This window comes from Pinus tabuliformis, chromosome 1_1, assembly GCF_031772625.1.
Source record: "Pinus tabuliformis cultivar Carrire ecotype Pingquan chromosome 1_1, CPIR1, whole genome shotgun sequence".
NCBI classification, from domain to species: domain Eukaryota; kingdom Viridiplantae; phylum Streptophyta; class Pinopsida; order Pinales; family Pinaceae; genus Pinus; species Pinus tabuliformis.
The window spans coordinates 575,222,675-575,244,996 of NC_142297.1; the positions used below are offsets into that span (position 1 = coordinate 575,222,675).

At 37.2% G+C, this 22,322-nt stretch overlaps 1 protein-coding gene and 1 pseudogene across 1 annotated transcript; one reads left to right on the forward strand and one right to left on the reverse strand.

Annotated features, from left to right (window-relative positions):
* Positions 1-9,992: 9,992 nt before the first annotated feature.
* Positions 9,993-10,597, reverse strand: LOC149214519 (cytochrome P450 71AU50 pseudogene; annotated as a pseudogene).
* Positions 10,598-11,938: 1,341 nt separating this feature from the next.
* LOC149214520 (uncharacterized) lies at positions 11,939-12,421 on the forward strand. The gene has a single exon (XM_089389415.1). The coding sequence runs from the start codon at positions 11,939-11,941 to the stop codon at positions 12,419-12,421; it is 483 nt and encodes a 160-aa protein (XP_089245541.1).
* Positions 12,422-22,322: the final 9,901 nt, after the last annotated feature.

Consider the following 22,322-nt stretch of genomic DNA (forward strand, 5'->3'; position numbering starts at 1 on the left):
AATGATGTTCAAGGGCCAGATATACTTCTGGTGTATTACTTCAGCCCAGAGACTATTCTGTTTAAGTAATAACTAGCCCTGCTTGGCAGCCAAAGCTTGGGAAAACTATGGGAGAGCTTTTAGGCCCCACCCCCCCCCATTTCTTTGGAGTAGTGATCAAAGACCATCTCGTCCAGGAAAAAATCTTTCCTTTTTTGTTTCCATTCCAAAGGAATCTGTTGCATGTTTGTTGAATTCTATTAAGAATGCCCTTTGGGATCCATGTGAGTGACATCCAGTATACTGGGGTAGCCTCAAGGACAGATTTTATCAGCAGAAGTCTGCCTGCTTTGGATAGGAGTCGGTGATGCCAGCAGTTGATCCTCTTTTCTATTTTGGAGATGAGCCAAGACCAGTTCTCTATTTTGTAACCATCTGGTTTTAGTCTGAAGCCCAGATATTTGATTCCATCCAGCAGATTTATTTCCAGGAACGGGAATTTCTGAGTCGCCAGCTGAGATTCCTGATTTGTACACCCTGCCATGGACATAGTCGATTTCCTTCTGTTGATCTCCATTCCCGTGGCCTGACAGAAAAGCTGGAGGATGTCATTTAGGGCAGTGGTGTCCCGAACACTCCCGTTTATGAATATAAGAATATCATCTACAAAGAGTAGATGAGTAAGGTAATAATGCTCCATGATTTTGAGTCCACTGATATCGCCGTTCCTTTTTGCAGTTGCAATGAGCCTGCTTAGCCCTTCCATGACAATTAGAAAGAGAAGTGGGGATAGAGGACATCCTTGTCTGATTCCTCTGTTGATGTTGAACCGAGCGGAGGCCGAGCCATTGATGAGGATAGCGAAGGATGTAGAAGAGATGCAGCCCATAATCCAGTTTATAAGTATGAGTGGGAAGCCTAAATGGGTGAGGACCATCTTCAGATAGAGCCAGTTAACTTTATCAAAGGCCTTAGCAAGATCAATCTTAAGGGATATGCCTTTGAGATTCTTATGCTTTATGGAGTGTAGAGCTTCCTGAGCGGTGCCAATGGCCTCTTGGATGTGTCGATTTTGGAGGAATGCAAATTGTTCAGCAGAGATATGTGAAGACAGAATGGGCTTGATGCGGTTTGCTATGATCTTGGAAATGATTTTGTAGAGGCAATTGCATAATGAAATTGGACGGAAGTCATTGAAGGATGTAGGGTCATCTGATTTAGGAATCAGGGCTATGAAGGTGTAGTTCATAGGTGGGTGTATGTGCCCTGTGATGCGACTTTCTTCAATGACCTCCAATAAGTCCCCGCCCAGTAGATCGAAGAAAGTCAGGTAGAACTCCACTGGCCATCCGTCCGGCCCTGGGCTCTTATCTCTCTTGAACCATTTGAGGGTGCTTTCCAATTCCTGTTTAGTAACAGGTTGTATGAGATCCTCAATATCCTCCTGACCAACAAAACTAGGGAAGTGACCTGCAAGGTTGATGATATCTGGAAGATTGATGGCAGTCGGTGCAGTGAATTGCCGTTTGAAGTGTGAAACTCCCAATTTGGCCAGTTGCTGGTGTGTAGTAGCCCATCCTTCAGGTTCACAGGGCAATTGCCAGATAGTGTTTGATGCCTTTCTACCATTTGCAAGATTGTGGAAGTATTTGGTATTACTGTCGCCAGCTTTGAGCCAAATAGCTCTACTTTTTAACCTCCACAGCTCCTCTTTTTCTTGTAAGATCTTTGATTTTTGTGCAACCAGTTGGTTCAGTAAAGATTTCGAAGCCTCAGATAGGTAGCCAGTCCCCTTTTCGTCCGTCAATTGCGCTATCTGTGCTTCTGTATCAATAAGCAACTGTTCATCTCTGAGTCGCTTCCTCCTTGCCCAGGTCTCAGTCATTTTCCTTAGCTCATTTAATCTGTCACAAAAATCCGCAGCTTTTCTCTGCTCTCGTAGAGGTGGTTGAGATCCCCAGTAGTCCCAGACCATTTTAATGAATTCCTGGTCTAGTAGGAAACCAACAAAAAATTTAAAAGGGGAGCGGGGCTTGACTTTTGCATCACTGACTTGAAGGAGGATTGGTAGGTGATCAGAGAGTCCTCCTGAGCTGACCTATTATCTATACAGAGGGAGTAATGGAATCAGATCCTCATGCACCAGAAACCTGTCCAGCTGTCTTCCCAGAGCTGCCTCCCCAGTTCTCTGATTGTGCCAAGTTGGGACTTTCTTATTCATAGGAATATCAACAAGCCTATTTGCATCGATTAGTATACTCATCTGTTCAGAGATGGGATCAGTCTGTGCATGATGTCCCCATGATTCTCCAACGCCCAGGGAGAAGTTGAAATCACCGCCCAGAACAGTGGCCCTTGTAATGAGATTGCTTTCCAGAAATTTTTGCCAGAAGGACATCCTATTCTGGTTAGGACCATAGATGTTGATAATACAGATAGGGAAACCCAGCTCCCCCATGAAGATGTCCATTCCGAGGAAACCTCTGCCCCCCCAAGAGGAGAGAGGCTTTCCTTTTCTAGGATTTATGCCAATGGCCAGGCCTCCTGACCGTCCATTAGCATCTAGACCTTGAAATATCCAACCGGGGAGTAGGGCCTGGAGGGTTCGCACTGCCACCTCCGAGGTGCAGAGGGTCTCCTGTAAGAAAAGTATGTCACATCTGGATTCCTGAATCAGTCGTTTTAGAGCCAAACGCTTTTTGGGGTTGGCTAATCCCCTACAGTTGAAGGAGAGCCAAATCATGGGGAACCACATGCCAGGGGCTCAATTGCTCTAAGTGCCCGTTCTATGGTGTATTATCGCCCTTGGGCGACATCAGCTACAACGCTTTGAATAGCCGAGTTGATTCGAGATGGACGACCCCTCTTAGGCTTGCGGTATCTGCCAGGGGAAGAGCCCAGACCAAGCATTCTGGCGCGGGCTCGAGGTCTGAGATGGTAGGGATGCGATCCGGAGCCGGCCGGGGAGGATGAGGGATCGGGGAGGCCCTGCTCCAACTTGTGAGAGGAGGGAGTGGTGGAGAAGGTAGGGGGTGGAGCAATAGTGCAGAGGATGGAAGGAAATGGCACCTGGTCAATAAGAGGGGACCTCAAAGGGGAATGCATAACAGAATGCAATACATCAGATAAATTATGTGAATAGGTGGGAGTAGATGCATTACCCGGATGAGATGATGTAGTCTCCACTGTCTTGGACTGGGTGCGCGGCGGAGCAGGAGTGGATGTAGCCTTCCTTCGGTTGCTGGTCTTCTTGGTGCCTTCTGATACCACAATTGGAGGAGACTCAATATGAGTCTGTTCCCCTTCTGTAGGGTTGTTTACTCCTTTGTTTTGATCCACTGTAGGCTGCTGTCTGGGTCCTTTTGTTTCCTCGGATGTCACCCCTGAAAGCAGAGGGAAATCTTTGTACAGATGTCCAATTTTTTGGCATCTATGGCAACGAAACGGGACACCTTCATAGTCCAGCAGTTGCTTTCGAGAAAAGTGTCTGCGATGTAGGGTGATTTTCTCTTCCAGTCCCGGCCTAGTGTCGAGGTGAACCAGGATGCGGGCCATGGTCATGATTCCAGTCTGCTCATAGGATTTGTCGTGCTCCAGGTAGGTGCCCAGGGCGTCACCTATTCTCTTGAATACTTGCGGAGTCCAGAATTGCATGGGCAAACCAAGAAGTTGAACCCATATGGGCCCGGCCCCCAATTGTTCACGCTCTGGGTCGAAGAGCGGATCCCAGCGCTTCAGCAGGACAGGTGCTAATTCAATATGCCAGTATTGGGAAAGTATCCATTGGGTATATTCAGGCCTGTGAAAATGCAATGCAAACCAGCCCCTCGCGAGGACCCTGATCACTGGAAGCTCCTTTAGGAGAGAGCCTCAAATCTCCTCAGTCCATTGTTTTAATCTTTCGACCGAATAGGTGCGCCCTCTTACCCTGCCGACCAGAACCTTTTGGGCATTTTCCAAAGCATCCGCCATCTGAACGTCTTCACCAAATGTAAGGTTGATATCTGAGTCAATAGCGCGAAGGAACTTGCCTTTTTTCAGTTTCTCTGATCGTTTTCCAATAGGGAAATCCTTTAGAAGTCTCCGACACGGATCAGAGGTGCTGTGCTGTGCGGAGCCGGCTGAGCGGGCAGGAAGCGGCAGTGTGTTAAAACAACCCGAGCAAATAGGAGAACGGGGGTCAATATTGCTGGTGCCCGGAGGCAGTGAACGGGGGGGATGCTGGGTATCCAGGGAGGTTGATGGCATCAACGAAACAGATGAAGGGTTTGAGGTCAGTGGAGGCGGAGGGGGAGTAGGGTTCTGGAGAGGCGTATCAAAAGATGGAGAAGACTGCAGGCAGGTACCCAACATATGGAGAGTTGTCGGTCAGAGGGGCGGACATTCGAGAGCCGGGATGTCAGCCAGGTTAACATCGGTCTGCTTATTTTTCCCCGAGAACGACATTTGTGAATGTATGGAGGAGGCAGCTGTCTCGGAAACATGTTCTTTTCCCTAGGGTTTCATGGCAGGGCGATTATTATATGCCCATATGTCATGTTGAGGCATGGGGTCCTCCTCGTAGTCCACGAGGTCCTCTTCGACCATATTACCTGCCAAAAACAGTAATGCCCCAGATACCGACCAGAGAACCGACCGGCGAAGATAATGGAATACCTGTTCACGGGGTTCGACTGAGATGAGTAAAAAATCACAGGGAGTCCCAGGTGCCAAGAAAACTGGGAATGGTTAGTGCGCAAAACTGGTCAAAGGTCCGTGAAGCTTGCTGCCTATCTGATGACCGCCATGGAAACTGAGCGAGCTAGGGTCGCCGCTAGGGTTAGGGTTCTGCCATTTTTCTTCAGACGTATGTCCTCATCCCTTATATATATGTATTAAATTACACTTTCTAGACTAAGTTATGATACATGAATACAAACATACTTCTTAAGTTTTGCGAAAATTTGCAAGGACATATATTGCATTTAATGAAAAATTGAGAGATTATACGACACTAAATTTTTTGCAACAAATATCATTAAGTCAAGAACATAATTCTCCACATATTGTTTTTTTTCCTTCGAATAAAAATTCACAATTCTTATATGAATTTTGAGGGGTGCAATTCAGTAAAAGAGGAAGAACTTGAAATTTCATTGTCACATTTGACGCAAAAGTGTAACCCATCTTCATGCTTTCACCTGTTTCCAAGAATTTCTTCCAGCTCTAGCCAAAAGTCCCACCTTCATAGCAAACAATGATCGCATAAGGATGTCCATTCTTGGCTCGAACCTTCGAGGATAAATGAAGAGATCATCTTAGGATATAACAAAAGTATTAAAAATACTATTACCTCCAAATTTAAGGATAAATTGTGGGATGATAAGGAGTTAGAGGGGAAAAGGAAAATACGGTAGTACAAGAAATAGATCAACCCCACCCTTGGTAACCATAATTACCACTCTGTGTTGACCTTTACTAAGAAGAAAACGAGAATTACAAATATTAGAACTAATTCTCATGAGATTCGAAGTGAAATTGGACATTGGTATGCTCCCAAAACACCTTGGGACACCTTTGCGATTCTGAGAAGGTTGAAGATGAAAAACATTTTCTATTATATTTCCCAACTCTTACTCATATCCATTCTCATTTTCCACACCTCCAACTTTCATAACTTGTTAAGTCAACAAAACTATAATGATTTTGGAGTGATTTTTTCTTTTCTTTTCTACCATAGAAATAAAATATTAAAGAATCAGAGTTAATCACTTACCTTGTTAAAATATAATAGGCCCCATTTGTCTTATGTAACATACCCCATACTTTAACACACTACCAAACATTTTTATTTATTCATGGTATAATATGAATGTAGTACCATACACTTTATAGATGGTTGGTTGATGTTCTCGTCATAGTTGATAATTATTATTATTGTTCTATCCTTTTATGTCAAAATATGAGCTATTATACTTTGTACACGTTGAGGGTTGTGTAAAACATTTAATATGATGACCACCCATTGGATTAATTAAGAAGGGTTTATGATTTGGGTTGACTATGATATTTTTTATTAAATATGTTTATCCACCTTATAGTCTGCTCTAGCTATCAAAATTTGGTTATTGAATGTCAATTGATGCGAACTTTCAAGAGATTGAATGGATCTACACCACCTAGTGGCTTGATCCTCACCTAGTGAAGTGGGATGAGATCCATGGCTAAGGGTTGTTAGGGTTGATTGGACAGTGGGATAATAAGATAGTAGTTAAAGGGAAACTACCTACCCCTTCCTGACGTTTTGGTGCTCATTCCTCCTCTGGCCTCCTGTAAATCCCACTCTGCAATCTTTGAGAAATTCCACCGATGACTACAACAACTCTCGATGGTTCTAAATGTCCTACCAGGTATGGGCTTATTGTCTCTATTTTCTTTGTAGGCTAGAGGTGTCTCTTGTGAAATAAAAATTGTGTTGTTTGCTTGTTAATTTTCTCATCCGTCACTGCCAATTCTTTTTAGAATAGATCAGAGTTTTACCAGCCTTATGGGGGTTTGGATCCATTACTCACTTGCAGCCTAATGCATCTGGAAGGGTAGGAAAATTTTCTTCAGTTTTTTGTTAACAGGGTGTTCATTCTTTCATTTTTTTTGGGTATTTGATTCACAAGGTTCTAACCTTTGTAAATTGACAAGTCGAGGATATGAATAGTAGTCGATGGTTTCTTAGGTAAACATATTTATATTTTTTTAATTATTTTTCCCAAGGGATTTTCCTATACAGAGGTGATTATTCTGATTTTGAGCTTCTCTGGGTGTGGACCTTACAGTATTGATTTGATGTTAAATTTCCGAGGTTCATCTTCGACCTATGCTCTTAGCTCCAGATTCTCTCTTTGACAACCTGTTTTCTTTTTTTCATTTATAGGTGCAATGAGACCCTTTACCCTACAAAGGGTTTCCAAACTGCTCTCGACGTGATGGGTTCTTGTCTTATCTAAAATATAGTTAGTTTTCTTTGAGATTTACAATGGTGTTGGGACCCTAGGGTTCACAAGCAAGGGTCTCAACTCCCATTCAAGAAGTTGACATTGTATTTTTTTTGAGTTAATGTGATACTGTGAAATTAAGGGTAATTGTAACCTTAGCATTCTATTAAATTTTTTAGGTTACAAAAGGAAAATTGAATACCCTAGCTCAGGTTTTTGTACATAGAAATTTAGCTATACTATTTGTTATAATTGTATTATACGAAACCATATATTTAAGAACATTTGTTGTAATATATATATATATATATATATATATATATATATATATATATATATATATATATATATATATATATATATATATATATATATATATATAGATATGTATTTGCTTTTGACTCTGTCATCATTAGTGGCAGTACCTTTGTACACCTCACTGTTTGTGCTTGCCATTATTTTCCCTATTATAGAAAAATGGGTATGAGTTGGAATCGTTAGAGCTCCAGAATATTTACAGTTTATTAATTTTCCTTTCCTAGTTATCATTGTTTCAAAAGATTTCTTTTATGTTATGAAATTTAATTATTCGTTCAAAGTTTAGCCACTAAAGAAGCATACGTTACTTCTGGATTTATATTTTCATGATTGTTTAGTCTACAAGTTATAGTAGTATGCAAAATAACTTAGATAACCATATATTTAAGAACATTTGTTGTAATATATATATATATATATATATATATATATATATATATATATATATATATATATATATATATAGATATGTATTTGCTTTTGACTCTGTCATCATTAGTGGCAGTACCTTTGTACACCTCACTGTTTGTGCTTGCTATTATTTTCCCTATTATAGAAAAATGGGTATGAGTTGGAATCGTTAGAGCTCCAGAATATTTACAGTTTATTAATTTTCCTTTCCTAGTTATCATTGTTTCAAAAGATTTCTTTTATGTTATGAAATTTAATTATTCGTTCAAAGTTTAGCCACTAAAGAAGCATACGTTACTTCTGGATTTATATTTTCATGATTGTTTAGTCTACAAGTTATAGTAGTATGCAAAATAACTTAGATAACCATATATTTAAGAACATTTGTTGTAATATATATATATATATATATATATATATATATATATATATATATATATAGATATGTATTTGCTTTTGACTCTGTCATCATTAGTGGCAGTACCTTTGTACACCTCACTGTTTGTGCTTGCTATTATTTTCCCTATTATAGAAAAATGGGTATGAGTTGGAATCGTTAGAGCTCCAGAATATTTACAGTTTATTAATTTTCCTTTCCTAGTTATCATTGTTTCAAAAGATTTCTTTTATGTTATGAAATTTAATTATTCGTTCAAAGTTTAGCCACTAAAGAAGCATACGTTACTTCTGGATTTATATTTTCATGATTGTTTAGTCTACAAGTTATAGTAGTATGCAAAATAACTTAGATAACCATGATGTAGATATTATAGTACAATCTTAATAGAGCACAAGGATTATTTTTGGATTTCTATTCAATTAGTTTGATATTAATGTTCTACAAGATTTACAGTCATCTATAGTTATAAATAGGAGCTGTACCGAGGTTGTTGACTTGGCTTGGGGAATAACCCTAGGCCTTTGCAAAAAATAAAATAAAGAAAAGAACCCTTTGCGTGCATTACTGCCAATGTTATATAAGGGAAACCACAATCATTTCATTCTCCTTTTTTAAAGAAAGAAAAACAAACAGTCTCCCTTCCTTTACCAAAAACTATCACAAATGTTCATTAATTAACTACAATCATGTTCAATAGTCGATACAAAAAGTGAAATTAAATAGCACTTATTTGTTTTCTTTATTCGTGTTCGGTTGTTTGTTAAGCCACAAAACCATTGGGAATGTAATGCTCCTCCCAACCAAGTAAATCAATTATTTGTTAAGCCACAAAACCGTTGGGAATGTAACGGTCTTCCCAACCAAGTAAATCAATCTTATCACTGTTTCTCCCTCCTTCACACCTAAATTAGTTCTAAATCAATCTTATCACTGTTTTATCTCTCCTTCACACCTAAATTAGTTCTAGAATAATGACCAGTTTAAGCTGATCATTGAATGATCATTTGACCCCAATTTTATTTGGTTAAAATTTGATAATCTAAGCTTTTACGACTCAAATGGACTCCACTAGACAACCAGCTCTGGAATCCTTTAATAACGATAATATTTCGGAATTCTACAGTCTTCTCTTTTCTTACCTTAGGTTCATCATTACCCTTGACCTTCTTTTTCAAAGTTTTATTTCTAAAGAAGAACTTCAACCGGTAACAACCTTGCTCATAATTATTCAACTACCTAAATGTGAGCCTCTGTAGCCTTGTTTCCCATTTCCTCTTTAGCAGGTAACAACCTTGCTCATAATTATCCAACTACCTAACTGTGAGCATCTTTAACATTGTTTCCATTTATGATTTCATGGTTATCACATAAACATTATGAAATTAGTAAATATAAATATATCTCTATATCAAATATTATTTTGGTATTTCCCCAAAAAATTGTCTTTTAACAATAGTAAACCAATATTTACAAACTTACATAAGTTCTCTCATGGAACTTTGCATGCTTTCATTGGGGGAAGAATAAAAAGTAGGTATTTGACGAAGTGTGTAAGTGTATATATAATTTTGGCAAATACCTACATTTCATGCTTTGAAATCCGTGGCAAAGATTTGTTAATAAAAACGTAAGAGGTAATTATAGAGGAGGCAGGAAAACCGACCAACTGAAAATTTACTAGAAACTATTTTATTTTTGACAGCTCTATGAGCTATGCTTTTATTAAAGTACCAACGCAAGGCAAGAAGTTTGAACAACCATGAGTTCATGTGCCCTCGGTATTGTGAGTCCAGTAAGCTTTTCAAACATACCCAATTCCTCCCCAGTCATCTCATCAGGAAGCCTCCAGTCGAAGCAGTGCACTAGCTGCGCCACTACAAATTCGACAAGAAGCGTTCCTAGTAGCTCTCCCGACATCATCTCCTTCTTGCTCTGAATGGCATCCACTCGATGTTCTTAATTCTTTCATCCAGGCAGTCACCATGCATGAACCTATCCCGATCCTCCCATGACTTTGGGTTCCTTCCGATTGCCCAAATGTTCACGAAAACTTGGGTATTTCGGGGGATTTCGTAGCCCAGCACTTTGCAGGCATCTATAGAATTGTGGGGAATGGCAAGCGGCCCTGGTGGGTGGAGTCTAAGAGTTTCTCTCACCACAACTTGTAAATAAGGGAGGCAAGGAAGATCAAATTCACGCACCATGCGCTCCAATCCAACAACACGTTGTAGCTCGTCCTGAAGCTTGTTCAGCACTGGTGGGTTCCTCAACAATTGGGACATTGCCCATTCTATCCCTATAGACGACATGTCCGTGCCAGCGGCCAACATATCCTGTCACCATCATCATGATATCAATACAACATCATATTATTGGAATGGGTTTTCAGATTTAAAATTATGGATGGCTAAGAAGTTTTTAGAAACATTTATTATTTAAAAAAAGTTGCAGTGTAGATTTAATAATCTTTACATACATAGAGGATGGCCTTTATATTGTCTCGTGTAATTTGTAACTCCATATCTTTGTATGCAGATGCTGGAAGTAAAACATCTACCAGGTCTCGCGGGACATTGAGATCATTCTGCGCAATATGTTCTTATTATTTTCTCTAGCAACTTGTCTTGAGTGTTGTGGATGCTTTTGAGGCGGCAGTTGAGGCCTTGAAAATAGTTTAAAATAATGGAGAAATGGTTACGTGGTTGTAACACATCTCCTCAGTTTAGGATCTGTTCCTAGAGTTTAGGAGGTTTTTCACAACTACCTAATTTTCAGTGATGTATATAATATTGTAATATTCATTTGATGTAATGTAGAGTGAAAGAGAGAGAGATTGTCTCCTCTTTGTTTGAGTGCAGTCTCTAGGTGCTGTACACACCTGTGAGCTGCAACTCCTTCAATTTAATTCAAAGTCTGATTTTTATCTTGTTATCAGAGCTTAGGGTAGAGATAGCCTTAAATTTTTTTTTTAGGGATGTACCATTAGTTACATATCTGTAGTGGTAGGAGAGCATGTAAATGTATCTTTGTGATCAAGTGGAACTACAGTAACACCTAGAGCGAAAGGCATCAGATGACTGATCATCTCTGAGCCGAAGAAAGGGTTGGAGAGGAATTTTTCAGAAGAATAAGCAGTTGGTGTGGATTTTTTACAGACAGTCGCGTCAACAAAGAGAAGAACAAGCGGCTGGCGTGGATTTTTAAGGGAAAATCGCACCATTGGCGCGGATCTGATGGGGATAAGCGCGCCAGCGCTCTAGAAAGGGCCATTGGCGTGGATTTTTAGCTGGAAAACATGCCAGTAAAATTGCCTCACACCGATTTTTCCCTCGCATGGATATTTCACTGTGAAGAAGCGCCTTTGACCACATAGAGGTGCCAACCTCTTTCTCTTTGAGAAATCTGCAATTTTTAGCAGATCAGTCTTGCCCGGTGGTGGCATGTGGAGATTTCTGCTCGGTGGCAGCATATTTGATTTGCCTGGTTGTGGCGAATTGAGGTTCCGTGATCCGCTCGGAGGCAGCAGATCAAACCTGCCCGGTGGTGGAGAATCAAAGCTCTGTGATCTGCTCGATGGAAGCAGATCGATTTTTGCCCAGTGGTGGTGCAGTGAAGCTCCTCGATCTATTCGGTGGAAGCATATCGCCTTTGCCTGGTGGTGGCGTGTTGGAGCTTGTTTGTTGATCTTTTCAGTGGTAGCAGATCGGTTTTGCCCGGTGGTGGCACAGTGAAGTCCCTGATCTGTTCGGTGGTAGCAGATCAGACTTGCCCGGTGGTGGCACAGTGAAGTCCCTGATCTGTTCGGTGGTAGCAGATCGGACTTGCCCGATGGTGGCCGATTGGAGTGTTCAGTTGGGCAAAAATGAACAACAGTTTAGAATCATACCTCCACAAGCCTGGCAAGCTTGATGGAACGAGTTTGTCCAACTGGAAGTTCATAATGCAAGCTTTGCTAGAGAGTGCGAATGCATGGTCGATTGTCTTGGGAAATGAACAGAGATCTGGAACAATGACCCAAGAACAGGACTGGGATAAGAGAGAAACAAAAGCAAAAGTCATACTGAAGATGTCTGTTAAAGACAATATTATCCCCCATATTAGAGATTGCAAGTCAACATCGGATATATGGACAACAATCAAGAACTTGTACGAGACACAGAACACTAATCGTGTTCTGGCACTCAAGGGAAAAATGTTTGCATTGAAGATGGAAGAGAATGAGTCCGTCGCTGGATTCATGGCCAGAGTCAAGGATCCGAGTGAAAAACTAGGAGCTATTGGAGAGAAGGTATCAGACTCAGATTTGTTCACACTCACATTGAACAAAATGACCGATGAATATTAGACATTCGTCTCAGGGCTGTCAGCGAGGGAGAAAGCCCCTTCATTTGATGAGCTGACAACGATTCTGCTCCAGGAGGAGGAGCGACGATAGAATCTGAAAACTCAGAGCAATGACCTTGCTCTGATGGTGAAGAGGGAACAGTACAGAGGAAAGCAGCACTAGCACCAACACTAGCACCAGTAACCGCATCAACAACAGCAGAAAGGAGCCAACTCTTTTCAAAAGAGATCATTCAGAGGTATGACTGATAATTATGTTAAGAGATGTTTTTACTATGGGAAACTTGGTCATCAGATTAAAGAATGTTATAAGAGGCAGGCGGATGAAAGAAGAAGCAAACAGAGGAAACATCAGGGGTGTTTTGCTGGAGAAGAAGAGGACCATAGCCATGATCTTCGACTATTCACAGTCGATTGTGCTCTTTCAACATAAAAAGGAGATGAGGACAACATGTGGTATGTCGACTCTGGTGCATCCTCACACATGACCGGTAAGAAGGATTGTTTTGAATTTCTTGAAGAATTTGCATGTGGATCAAAAATTTGTTTAGGAGATGACAGTGCGTATAAGATCAAAGGATGTGGAGATATTCCTATGAAGCTACCTAGTGGCGACATTAAACATCTTAAAAATGTATTATATGTTCCAGGAATTAAGAAGAATTTGATCTCTATCTCAATGATTACAGACCAGGACATGCAGGTGCAATTCTTTAAGAATGGTTGTGTCATTAAGGATAACTAGTTGGAAATAGTTGCAACAGGAGTGCGCATGGGTAACCTGTACAGATTGGATGCAAAGAGTATGCCACAACAAGCAATGGTTGTAGCTGGTTCAACAATTGAAAATGTTTGGCATCAGAGATTTGGACATCTCAATTTGCAAGACCTCATCTTACTTCAAAAGAAAGGTATGGTCGATGGGCTCCCTGCTTTTCATAATATCAAGCTGGAATGTGATGGATGTGCATTAGGGAAGATGCATAGAGAAGAATTCCCTTTGCATGTCAACAGAAAAGAAAGAGACATCCTAGAACTAGTGCATACATATATTTGTGGACCTATGCAAACTAGGTCCTTAGGAGGTGCATATTACTTTCTACTGTTTACAGATGATTGCACTAGGTTTTCTTGGGTGTATTTTTTAAGTAAAAAGAGTCAAGCCTTTCGGTAGTTTAAAGAGTTCAAATCTATGATAGAGAACGAAACAGGAAAGAAGATAAAGATTCTCCGCTCGGACCAAGGGGGAGAATACAGGTTAGGAGAGTTCATGAACTTCTGCAAGCAACATGGAATTATACAACAATTCACAATGCCACACACTCCACAACAGAATGGAGTAGCGGAATGGAAGAACAAAACTCTTGTGGAGTGTGCGAGAAGTATGCTTTAAGGTAATGGTCTATCTAATGGTCTTTGGGCAGAAGCCATTAACACTGCTATTTATTTAAAGAATAGGAGTCCTACCAAATGTCTAGGCTTCAAAACCCCCTTTGAAGCATTGTTTGGACTCAAACCAACAGTCAGTCATTTAAGAATATTTGGATCTAAAGCTTATGCTCATATACCAAAAGAAGATAGAAAGAAGCTAGACCCCAAAGCCTTGAAATGTATATTTGTTGGATATGGCACTGAGTATAAGGCATACAAGTTATATAATCCTGTGACTCATAAAGTTTTTGCAAGCAGAGACATCACTTTTCATGAACAGGCTGAAGATGGAAAGGAAGACTCTAATAGTGATAGCCACATTCCATTGCTGATAGAAATGAACAGTGAAGAAGATGAAGAGCAGGAGCAGGAGCAGGAGCAGAAACATGAAGAAGTAGCAGTAGATAGTGTAATAAGTGATGATGCAGGATCGGAAAGTGCTGAAACAAATAGAGTTGAGGTAAGTCCTCTACCTAGAAGATCAGGTAGGAAGACTAGACTACCTGCAAGATTGAAAGACTATGCTTTAATGTCCAAAATTTTAAACATTGTAGAACCTTCAAACTATGAAGAAGCAAGTAAATCAGATGAATGGAGGGCTGCAATGCATGAGGAAATGGAATCAATATATAGAAACCATACTTGGGATTTAGTTGAGTTGCTAGAAGGAAGAACCCCTATAGGATGTAAGTGGTTATATAAACCTAAGATAAATGCAGATGGAGTGTAGAAACATTCAAAGCTAGACTGGTAGCAAAGGGTTATTCAAAGCAAGAAGGAATAGATTTCGATGACACCTTTGCCCCTGTAGCTAAACTAAATACAATTAGAATGCTATTTTCTTTAGAAACAAAACATAAATGGAAGCTACACCAGCTAGATGTTAAATTTGCATTTCTGAATGGAGAATTAAAGGAAGAAATATATTTAGTACAAGCTCCTGGTTTTGTGAAAAAGGGGCAGGAGCATTTAGTGTGTAAATTGCATAAGGCACTTTATGGTTTGAAACAAGAACCCAGGTCATGGTATGAGAAAATTGATTCATTTTTTATATAGCATAGCTTTCATAAGGGCCTCAACGATCCAAAGCTGTATACCAAGATAAATAAATAGAGGCAAATCATTTTGATTTCTTTGTATGTTGATGACATGATCATAATAGGAAGTGCAAATAATTTGACCAAAGAAATCAAGCAGCAAATGTCACAGGTATTTGAAATGAAAGACCTTGGAGATCTTCATTATTGCCTAGGATTGGAGGTGTGGAAAGAATCTGGTCAAACTTTTCTAACTCAAGGAAATTATGCTAGAACCCTGTTGGAAAGATTCAGAATGGAACAGTGCAAAACAGCAACAACACCATTACAACAGAATCTCAAGTTAAGCAGTGACAATGGCACAAAATAGGTGGATGCCACTTTGTACAGACAACTAGTGGGAAGTTTTATTTATCTCATGACAACTAGACCTGATCTGGCATATTCTATTAGTGTATTGAGCCATTTTATGTCCAAACCACTTGAAAGTAATTGGATTGTAGCGAAATGTGTGTTGAGGTACCTTAGTGGTACTTGTAATTATGGTATTTTATACACTGACATTTCTGATGTTACTTTAGCAGGTTATTCAGATTCTGATTGGGCAGGTAACCTGGATGATCGTAGATCCATCACAGGTTACGCATTTAGTATTGGATCCGGAGTTATTTCGTGGAGTAGCAGAAAGCAAAGTACTATAGCATTATCATCATGTGAAGCTGAGTACCAGGCGTTGTGTGCAGCTACATGCGAAGCCATATGGTTGAGGAGATTGCTCAGCGATGCAGGCGAAGGACAGAAAGAAGCAACCAGCATCAAAATTGACAACTAGAGCACAATAAAGCTTGCATACAATCTAGTTTTCCATAAAAATACCAAGCACATTGACACTCAGTTTCATTTTGTGCGAGAAAAGATACAGTCCAAAGAAATATGTGTGGATTATTGTAACACTTGTGATAATTTCGCTGATATTTTTACTAAGCCTATAGGGTGAGTAAAGTTTGAGTTATTTAGAGGGATGTTAGGAGTGCAGAATAACCCTTTCTCCATTAAGCGAGGGAGTTAAAAATAATGGAGAAATGGTTACGTGGTTGTAACAAATCTCCTTAGTTTAGAATCTGTTCCTAGAGTTTAGGAGGTTGTTCACAACTACCTAATTTTCAGTGATGTATTTAATATTGTGATATTCATTTGATGTAATGTAGAGTGAATGAGAGAGAGAGTCTCCTCTTTGTTTGAGTGCAGTCTCCAAGTGATGTACACACATGTGAGCTGCAACTCCTTAAATTTAATTCAAAGTCTGATTTTTATCTCAAATCCATCCAAGCCAAGTATGGTATGTAATCTCCGACATTAAAATCACCCAGCAGCAGAATGGTTTCCTCGATCATTGCCTTCACTCCTATATTGCCAATGAAGTCGTGGTCATAATACTTATCTCCCGGAAGTCATTCTGCAAATTATATCATTGGTAAGGGTCCACATAGTTTGGTCAATGATTACCGGATGGTCTGAATTAATAATAACAGAGCGAATCATAGCAGAGACTTCCTCTTCTCTTATAAAGCGAAAATAATCCAATCTTTTGGAGCTTAGCATTTGTAAAACACAGACCTTAAGGATTTTCCTCCAGTAAGGGCCATATGGGGCAGAGCCGACGTCCGAATAATTATACAACAAGTAGTTACCTGCAATTGATGGAGGTCTGCTGGCAAAAAGTAGATCATGAGTCTTCATAAACTCCCTTGCCATCTCATGAGGAGAAGACATGACTAAGATGAGTGTGAAGCCGAGGTAGAGAGACATGAGGGGCCCGAATTTCAGAGACAGTGCTGCCAGTTCTTGGTGCAGAAGGCCTCCCAGTATATAAAGAATATTTCCTATGATGGGCAGCGGGAAAGGCCCAGGTGGCAGCTTCCTGTTTCCTACCCTGATGAAGAAACTACATGCCACCACCAAAGCAACCAGCGCCTGTGAGTCTCAGACAAAACTCAATGTAGTCAGGAAGTGGGCATTCATATCCCAACCTAGTCACCATTGTTACAGCTCCGCCCTTTGGTCTGGTCTCGCAAAGCATAAATACATATAAGCCGCGTCGAAATTGACGATTAGTTAGCTAACAGAATTATCTTTCCTGCAAGTGAAGCCAAATGAACCTTGATTCTGTTGCATGTCGATGACTTACTCGGTAAATTATGCCGCCGCCGCCGCCCTCTTCTCACATGACAAAGTCGATTGGAAATATATAAAGATGATTGCGATTTCTCGATTGAAAATGTGTAAATATAATTGTTATTACTCGATTATAATGACATTTAACATTATTAATGAACAATTCAAAAAATTAATGGTGAGACTTTAATTATTTTATTTATTAATAACAATGAAATATTATAATTTAGTGGTTAAATTTGTTATGTGGATAGTAATGGTTGTTTATTCAAAAAAAACATCACTATTAAAAATTATGTTATTTTAATAATTTGTTGAGCCATGCTGAAGAAAATAGACTTTCACTTCAACCAACTTCAATATCTTAAACTATTAAGACTATTTCTCAACCGATAAAATATAAGCAATTTCAAATCATATTCTAAAACTCACTCTTTACAAAAAATTATCTGAAAACCCCTCAACCTATCAAAGATAAGCAATTTTAAATATATTCTAATACTCACCCCACTAAAAAAATATTTGAAAACCCAATTAAATGAAATTATTGTTTTTCTCTGAATTATTGTGAAGTTTGATTAATATTAATAAAAAATAAACTTAAATGGTGACTATTGTAATTATTTTGTTTTTAATTCGAAAACAACGAGAAATTGTGTCCACGTGGTGGTTCAGAAAAGGAAATAGAGAGGGTATATATTAAATTATTTGATATTTCTTAATCATATTGTTTAGGATTATAAATAACTTGTAATTTTTTTATAATGGGAAAAACACATTCATGAATGATATTTTGATGTTTATAATGTTAAAATTAGTTTATGGAAGCACCAAAATTTTTAATTCGTGACTTTTTGTAATTTAGTTTTTAGTTAAATTAATTGAGCTAGTTTAATTGTCTAATAGTTTTCTAGCTTGAAAGATAATGCCAAGAAATAGATCCTAGCATATTGGTATATAAGTGTCACTCATGTCTTTTAAAGCATCATATTCCAAAATCAAATGTTTTCTGATTCCATTGCTCCAGAAGTGCAAAAAGTACACAACAGTTCTTGCTTCTTTAGGTATTTTCCATCATCTACTTTCACATCGAAGTTGATGTGAGTTAGTTCTTAATTGAGCAATAACAATTTGTTCTCTCCACATAATGCCAGCTCCAATGTATTCTTTTGTTGCAGATCACAAGTGGGGTTCAATTCCTAAAAATAGCACTTCTTGTTTCTATCCAACTCATTTCCCCGTTCTTAATTGAGCAATAACAATTTGTTCTTTCCACATAATACTAGCTCCAATGTATTTTTTTTGGTGTAGATCACAAGTGGGGTTCAATTCCTCAACATAGTACTTCTTCTTTCTACCAAACTCATTTCTCCATATATGCTTACAAAACTTCTCCATATCCAAATCCTTTAACTCCTTGCTATTTGCGGGACCAACATTGAGTTAATATTCATTTTTTGCATCTATTTGTTGTTTTGTCTCATCCATGATTTTTTCTTTCATTCATGCCTTCATTGAAGATAACTTCATGCCATCTACCTACTCCCATCTCCTCAATTCTTTTTAGATATCTTATAAGACACACCATAGCAATTGTTTTGATGGGAGCTGCTCATGTTTCATTCAACATTATCTCACAAGGAATGAAACTTTTTTATTTTGAATTTGCTCATGATCAAGCATTTTTGGGTCTATTCAGCTTGTTTTCATTTTGAGACTAGGGTACTGCTAGCCCATAATTCATACCCATATAACATCACTGGAAGAACTAAGTCCAAAAAACACTTTGATCGTTTTTTTACCCCATAACAATGTCTCTCTATATCTATTTTGGAGAGCATATAATGTTTTCTACCCTCCTAAAATCCTCTTATTTTTGTAGTGATCCCAATTAAACTTGTTGAAATCAATCCCAAGGTACTTGTACTCCTTTACCTCTTCATGAATGTTACCCTCAAAGAAGAATGTATGTTGGCCTTTCTTTCTTTTATTAGAGAAATCTTCCTTTTATTAGAGAAAATCATTATTTTGGTCTTGTTGGTATCGAATAAAGTTGAATCCTTACAGTGTAAACAATGCAAATAAAATTAAATCTATTGATTGGAGAGACTCATTCTAGAGCCTGGTATGGGAAATGTGTAAGTATTTCCATGCTCAATTTGGAGTTGATATGTGCCCCTCTTAAAATAAAAAAAAATATTCTCTAAACACAAAATCAATGTCCGCTATAAAAAATAAAAAAATGTTAATTCTCCATATGATGTAATATAATTTCATGTAAAGTAATTAAAAGAAAAAAAATTGTAAAAAAAATAATTTAATATTGTATATAATACAAATATTCGATGTAGATTATCAATAAAATATTTTAATACCAACTAATATTGATGTGTTTTTAAAAATATATTAATAACAAAGAAATCAACTATGTAAAATATTTTAATGTCAACTATATATATATATATATATATATATCTGTGTGTTGTATTAAGATATTGAAAAAAAAAAGATTTTTATGGTTAACATATTTGAAGTAGTGTGAGTGTTTTACACTTTGGTCTATTTTAGGTATATATATATTTTTGAAATCCAACAATTTTTTTGGACTTACAAGTTTAAGTTAAGTACTCTATATATCATTCAAAAGCACTACTTAAGTAATGAAAAATTACGCAATGTATTTTGGACTCTCAAAAAAGTTTTCACGTGAAGAAATTTTGTCCCTCTAATCTCATGCTAGATTCATGCTAAAGATAAATATATAGTAGTTATTTTGCATGTAATCAAATAAATTTTAAGACTTTTAATTGATATATATATATATATATATATATATATATATATATATATATATATATATCCATTTTGTCATGAAGATTCTTTATCTATAAATAAGCTTTGTTGCAATTTTATGGTCTAAGATTATAGCGTATCAATACCAGATGCCTAAAAATTTTAAAAATCATTTTATATGATACTTGTTCAAACAACAATTTTTTTAATTAATCAATTTAGTTTAACAAGAAAAATATATAATTAATTTGGAGATTAATCTTAACCTTTGATTTGTGAATAAAATTAAGAATATTTTATAATATTATATGAAAATTAAAATTTTACCACACTTAGTAATTATTGATAATTAAATTCAAATTATAAAACATCTAATCCAAAATAAACACACCTAATAACATGAATTCTTAAAATTTATTAGGTTTTAAATAACATGAATTCTCTCTCTTTAAAAAACTTTCATTTTTCGGTGAGAGAGGAACTTTCATTTTGCGGGGAAAGAGGTTAAGTTTTATATTGGATGGTAAACGAGGTGCTAAATATAGTGGATGACTTTAGTGCGTTGATATAGAAGCATATATGGTTTAGAAGGGACTTTAATCTTGAATAAAATACTTATTTACAATAATGAGTGGTTACTTATTTTAAGATGCTATTTATTTTACATATGTAGATGTGATGTATAATTGATTTTTCTTAAAGAAGAAATATGTAGGAGAGTTCAAAAGGTGAGAAAGTACTAAGTTAAAGAATAATAGAAAATAAAGTGTTCGATAATTTAGTTTCGAACTTGAAAATGAGAATGAAAAGCTCTTTTTGAAGTAAGTAGAAAAGGTTAGAAATTTCAAAGAAGAATGTATGAAGTAGGTTGGATAGAAAGGGTTAATAATTTCCAAAAATGATTTCCTTGATACATAATTTTTTTCAATTCTTATTTTTCTAAGAGGATTATTACTCAGACATGGCATAAGTCAGTGGATTCATCTTAGACCTTAGAGGAATCGATGAAAATTCCTTTGCATAGGATCATTGATGAATCAAAATGTCATAAAACCATTGTCATTAAAGACTCAAAATAGTATAATAAGAGCCTTAATAAAAAACCAAATTCATGTTAGTAAGGTAAAGAACATAAAATACATCAAAGTTCTAAAAGAACTAGTCGAGTTTGAGGACATGAAGTTCTATCAATTCTTAGAGTAGGGAAACTAAATTCAAATGAAAAGGAAAAACATAAACAATCCCTAGTTTGGGTCTCATACCTCTCATGGTATTTTAATATAGTTTTTTAAGAGAAATGTCTTGGGGCCATGTTACCCCAATTTCATATCAATCATTAATGTCATGGTATTTAATTGGCATGCATGCCAATTGATTTACATTATAAATTGCATGAATCTTCACTTCTTCAAATTATCGAATTAATGAATGGGATAAGCCACGCATAGAGTTGGTTATTATGCAGGGCAATATATCCACCCTCCTCCATGATATCAATTCACATGGCATGGATAATGTAGGGATCAAGAGATCTAACACAATAAATTAGAGCACATGGAGGATTTTCTAGTGTGACTTTTGGTTTGAGGTAGCAATTTAGAATGGTCACATTAGAGCTCAAAATTTGTAGTGAAACTAAGTGTGAGGATTAGTGTAGAGGATTAATTGGTTCCATAATTCAATTCGTCATAAGATCAATGAGGATGGTAAAGGAAAATAAGACAACATGGTAGTGGGAAAGAAGGATTGGATCAATTTTAATGAAGATGAATATGTAATCATGGTGCATAAACACTTAGGATAATGTGCATTTTTTGAGCTCATATAAATGAAGAGAATCAACAAAGTGAATCAAACGAGAATAAATGACTTGAATGTGGATTTTCTTAGGCTCACTAATCATATTTTCACTTAATAAACCTTGAGGGTAAATGATCTTGCCATAATTTGACAGGTTATCAATGCAAGTTCAAAAGAAATTATGGAATTAAAAAAATAATGTGCCTCACTTAGAACCATGTTTGGCTCTCTATTTAACCTTTAAATTTTAGATTACACTAACATGCTCCCCTTAGTTGGTTATGAAATTGTTAAAGAAGAATAACTAGTCAAGCATAATCCACTTTATTTTCCAAGTTCATGGTATGGAAACAAGTCAAGAAATCAACAATGATTTGAAGATCTAGATTTTCAGGGAAACATGTTTTATTTGGGAGTTAAAAATTAAGATTTCAGTACATTTATTTGTTTAAATTTACCCTTCTATAGGGATTGATTACACAAATTTTGGAAGAAGAATTGAAGTGAATAGAAAATGTAAGAGAATAGAAAATTTGACATTTACAATTATAGAAATGAAAGAACTAGAAATGTACTCCTTTGTCGAACAATTTGATTGTGGTATTTTGATATAATAAAATACTCATTGATGTTTAAAATAAAACAAAATAGAGGAGTATCCTTAAA

What these genes read in the sequence shown, in the direction of transcription:
- LOC149214520 (XM_089389415.1), top strand. Translation starts at nt 11,939, where the DNA reads ATGAACAACAGTTTAGAATCATACCTCCACAAGCCTGGCAAGCTTGAT.